The sequence below is a fragment of the Engraulis encrasicolus genome, chromosome 22 (assembly GCF_034702125.1).
Source record: "Engraulis encrasicolus isolate BLACKSEA-1 chromosome 22, IST_EnEncr_1.0, whole genome shotgun sequence".
NCBI lineage: Eukaryota > Metazoa > Chordata > Actinopteri > Clupeiformes > Engraulidae > Engraulis > Engraulis encrasicolus.
In genome coordinates this window covers 41,549,773-41,554,743 of record NC_085878.1, presented here as the reverse complement: position 1 = coordinate 41,554,743, position 4,971 = coordinate 41,549,773, and the positions used below count along the sequence as shown (strand labels likewise).

Here is a 4,971-nt window from a genome sequence, read left to right as displayed (position 1 = left end):
TAAGTGCTGAAATGTTTGCGGCAGTGCTGAGCCTAAGATCACTTATTATTTTGGTTAGTGCTGTTTCGGTGCTATGGTTGGCTCTAAAGCCTGATTGGATTTTTTCCAAGATATCATTCCCAGCCAGATGTTGATTAAGCTGTTTAAATACAACTTTTTCTAGTACCTTGCTTATAAAGGGGAGGTTTGATATAGGTCTGTAGTTGTTTAAAGAATTCTGATCTAAATTTGTCTTTTTTAGGAGTGGCTTTACCATGGCTGTTTTGAATGAGCTTGGAAAAATGCCTGTAAGCATAGAGGTGTTAACAATTTGCAGTAAAGGTGCTGCTAAGCAACCAAGTATGTTTTTTAGCAGATGTGTGGGGATCGCGTCAAGGCTGCAGGTAGACTGCTTACTTTCCCTGACTATTTTACAGAGGTCGTCCTCTGTAATTGGACAAAACTTTTGGAAGCTCTCAGGTCTCCTAGGGGGGTTTAACCCTCCCCTCGGTGTATCGCCTGAGTGGGCGATAGAGGTTGCTGCGTTTCCACCTTGGATGCCTTCTCTAATGTCGGCAATCTTTTTATTAAAAAATCTAGCAAATTCCTCGCACTTGGCATGTGATGCTGCATTTAGGTTGTTATTGCTATGTGTTGGATTAAGCAGGTGGTCAATAGTGGAAAAAAGAACTTTCGCATTATGCTGGTTGTCTGTTATGATTTTGGAAAAATATGCTTTTCTCTCTGAGCGTACCGCATTATTGTAGGAGGAGATCTCATCCCTAAGGGATTGTCTATGGACTTCTAATTTAGTTTTCCTCCAGAGACGCTCAGTTACTCTGCATTTTCTTTTTAAGGCTCTAAGTGAGTCATTCATCCAAGGTGAATACCTAGCTCTGGTCCTTGTCGTCGTTCTAATTGGAGCTATGTTATCTAGAATTCCTCTTAAGTTGTTGTTGAAGCTATCAGCCATTTCATCAGGTGTGCAGTGACCATTTAGTAGGTCACCCGATTTGATGAGGTCGGAAATCTTAAGCTCAGCAGAGGCATTAATGCGTCGTCTGTGAATGACATTGTTGGGTGTGCTAATTTGTGTTGAAATGTCAAAATCAAAAAACACACAGTGGTGGTCGGAGAGGCCGACGTCCGTGACCGATATATTGTTGATATCAAGCGCATGTGAAATAACAAGGTCAAGTGTGTTGCCTTTCCGATGGGTAGGCTGTTCAGTGACATTCTGGACGAGACCGAATCCATTTAATGTGTCTAAGAAAGACTTGGCTATTGCGTCATCTGATTTATTTACGTGGATATTAAAGTCGCCAGCAATTATTGCTTTATCATAGTTAGTAAGTACGTCTGACATGAAGGTGGAGAAATCAGATAGAAATGACGAAGAGAATTTCGGTGGACGGTACAGAACAATAATAATCAGTTTGAGGTTTGCTTGGACCCTCATTGCCATGTATTCAAATGAAGAGAAAGAGCCCAGATTCATCTTAGTACAATTAAATTTGTTGGAGAAAAGTATGGCTACGCCTCCGCCTCGTTTATTTGGTCTCGGGGCGTGAAGGAATTTGTAATCGGAAGGGCAAGCCTCAATAAAAGTAGCCGCCCCGTCGTCTTTAAGCCATGTTTCGGTAAGAAACATGAAGCTTATGTTTTTGTCCGAGACCAGCTGGTTTACTACGAAGCTTTTGTTGGTCAAGGACTGCACGTTAAGTAATGCAGCATTAACATTCAAAGTAGTAGAGCTATTGTTTATGCGTTCAGGTGCAATCGTAATTAGGTTGTTGTGTACACAACCAGAGGGTCTACATCTGCGAGCTTTCCTACGGGTAGTGACAGCGTGGATAGCTAGTGGAGTACTCTCTGTTGGGCACGCAGTGTCTAAGTTGGTGTAGTGCTTTGGATTTAAAACACCTGTTAGTCAATCCAATGACCGATGGGCTTCGAGGGTCAGCTCCAGGTTGGTCGCGAGGAGACGAGCACCAGCTCTGTTTAAGTGCCTTCCATCTCGTGCGAAGAGGTTTCGGCGGTTCCAGAAAGCGGAGAAGTTGTCAACGTAGGGAATGGCTTCTTGGCGGCAGTGTCTCATCAGCCAGACGTGCAGTTGGCGGATTCGGGAGAACTGGAAGGCAGAGAAACAAACAGAGGGGATGGGGCCTGAGATAGCGTATTTTTTCCAGTGCTGCGAAGGGTATTAATAAGGGAGAGGAAATCGGACTCAAGTTTTTTAGACTGCTGCAGCCGGATGTCATTGGAGCCTGCGTGGACGATGAGAGTTGTGGCAGTAGGATACTGTGACAGCGCGTCTGGCACATTCGACTGGACATCGGCTACGAGAGCTCCAGGTAGGCACCACGTCTGGGCGTTTCGTAGGGTTACGTGGCGAACCATCGAAGATCCTATGAGGACTGTTGATGGTCGCCGGGGTTCTGAATGGGCAGGCTGCTCTCGGGTGATTTGCCTGGGGGTAGCGAGGGTCCGGCGGCTACTGGGTCGCACTCTTTGTGGTAGAGGCTTGGGCACCTGGTGGGAGGGGGGGACAGGGTCAGTTTCTGCATCGATGACTGAGTCAAGTACAGAAAAACGATTGCTAGTCACTAGAGGTGGTGAACATTTCTGCAGTACTCCCCTGCCGCCGTTAACCACCTCCGTCCAGCTACGACGCGCGGGAGTGGAGCACGGTGGATTCGGGGGGGACTTCGGCTGGTGTTTGCTGTGGCTGGGGAGAAAAGATAGTGTAGTTAGGTTGGCGCTAGTATTACTGGTTTGGTGTTTCAACGTGGTGTTATGGGATTTTATGACTATCTCGCAACGTAGCCGGCGAATGTCACTTCTAAGTGTTTCAATCGTCATGTTGGCTTTGGCTAGTCTTTCATTAGCATTAGCTAGATCACTGCAGGCGCAGGTAGAGTTGGCCATAATTAGGTCTGCGGTGGATTCGGCACGGTGGATTCGGGGGGGACTTCGGCTGGTGTTTGCTGTGGCTGGGGAGAAAAGATAGTGTAGTTAGGTTGGCGCTAGTATTACTGGTTTGGTGTTTCAACGTGGTGTTATGGGATTTTATGACTATCTCGCAACGTAGCCGGCGAATGTCACTTCTAAGTGTTTCAATCGTCATGTTGGCTTTGGCTAGTCTTTCATTAGCATTAGCTAGATCACTGCAGGCGCAGGTAGAGTTGGCCATAATTAGGTCTGCGGATGCAGCAGAAAAGGTTATTTTTGCGAGATAGTTGGTGTAGTGTTGCAAAATTGACTATGAGGTGAGGCGAAACTAAAGCCGAGTAGGGCTCGGCGCGAAAAAAGTTATGTAGGCTAGCCTGGTGGAAAGCAAAAATCTATTTGGATGGTGGGGAGGTTAGCCTATGTGTTTATGTTGTTGTAAGAGTGATAACAAGGTAACGCAAAAGTAACACTACATCGAATCAGTTGTTTGTAGTTGTAAGTTCAGACAAAGATTTTAGGAGAAAAACGAGAAGAAACTTAATTTCGTCCGAGTAGCTCCTCGACGGGAAACAAGGGTACAACAAAGTTATTAAAAAACAGTAGACAAACAACAAGGATGTTGACGTCTATTGTTTGTTTTGCGCTAACAATGTACAGTATGTACTGTAGAGCAGAAATTCTTAACCTTTTTGACGTCGAGGCCCATTTTCTCCAGTGCACAGTGTCCCGGGGCCCATATTACCCATGTATATATTATTATATTACATTATATTACATTCTATTAGGCTATATTATATTATATTATATTATATTATATTATATTATATTATATTATATTATGATAATATAATATAGGCTTATAATAATGATATGAATTATAAATAAATAGGGTAACACTTTATTTTAGGGATACATCTATTAGCACTAATACACACAATGTTAATGCCTGCATAAGTAACTTGTAAGGCATGTACTAAGCAAACGCTAAGGCCTACTAGGTCCTTACTAAGGTTAAATTGCTAATAAATCCCTTATTGTGCATGAACAAGACATTTGCGAATACATGCCAAACAAATGTTTGATTTTGCTTAGTACATGCCGTACAAGTTACTTATACAGGGGCATTGTATGTATTAGTGCTAATAGATGTGTCCCTAAAATAAAGTGTTACCATAAATAGGTGATTATTAAAAGTATTTTTTTTCACAAGGAATAGCCCTATATTAATTAATGCTATTGTTAATGTCATTTACTCATCATATTCACTCACAGTTTAGCAACTCAGAGTCATTCACACATTTGAATGCCTCTCTGGCAGCTCAAAGTTTGCGTGACAGCTCTTGACTTGCGCTTTGTAATGAATCTGCTGATCATAAAATGAAGACGCTTTTTTTTATATACAAGTGGAAACGCACCGCGGGAACAGAAATTCCAGAGCCGGACGGAAAACGTTTCAGTATCACGCAAAATGTGTGAAAGGACTGTCATGTTGGGGACACTTGTATAAGGGATTCAGCAACTTGAATTATTTTGAGTAGCCGCTTAACCGCTGAACACCTATTTCTAACAACTAAAACGTGAGGATAGTAGGACACAGAAGAAGTAGCCAAATCAGCTGAGAACCGGGTTGGTAATTTCTCTTTTTTCAAATAGACTAGCCCACTGCTAAGGGTGTTACCACCACAGGCTGTGTTACTGTGTTGTTCTGAATGAATCTCGCCCCAACAACAAAAAACGCGGGGTGTGGTCATTGCGTTATGACAGAGTTACGTTTGAGGGAAAAGACGCACACAAAGTCTATTTGATAAGCGGTCCCACGGCCCAAGCGGCCCAATGGTGCGAAACTGAAAGTTGAGACACTATGGACAAAATCCCCCTAGTGGCCAATAAAGTTTGGCTCATTTCACTCTCAGCTTTGTGTGTGTGTGTGTGTGTGTGTGTGTGTGTGTGTGTGTGTGTGTGTGTGTGTGTGTGTGTGTGTGTGTGTGTGTGTGTGTGTGTGTGTGTGTGTGTGCATTATTATGCAGGCAGCCTTAAATG

The 4,971-nt window shown here is 43.5% G+C and overlaps 1 protein-coding gene across 1 annotated transcript; it reads right to left on the bottom strand.

The window, feature by feature from the left end:
- Positions 1-1,020: 1,020 nt before the first annotated feature.
- On the bottom strand, positions 1,021-2,901 carry LOC134438420 (uncharacterized). The gene is made up of 2 exons (XM_063187984.1): positions 2,635-2,901; positions 1,021-2,511 (listed from the first exon to the last, which is right to left on the bottom strand). Exons 1-2 carry the CDS (start codon positions 2,839-2,841, stop codon positions 2,077-2,079), a joined length of 642 nt encoding a protein of 213 aa, XP_063044054.1. The 5' UTR covers positions 2,842-2,901; the 3' UTR covers positions 1,021-2,076.
- Positions 2,902-4,971: the final 2,070 nt, after the last annotated feature.

Bases quoted from the DNA above. Each gene is read 5' to 3' on its own strand.
- LOC134438420 (XM_063187984.1), bottom strand. From the start codon at position 2,841: ATGACGATTGAAACACTTAGAAGTGACATTCGCCGGCTACGTTGCGAG. The intron at 2,512-2,634 runs GTGGTTAACGGC...CCCTCCCACCAG, and splicing joins CGCGTCGTAGCTGGACGGAG to GTGCCCAAGCCTCTACCACA.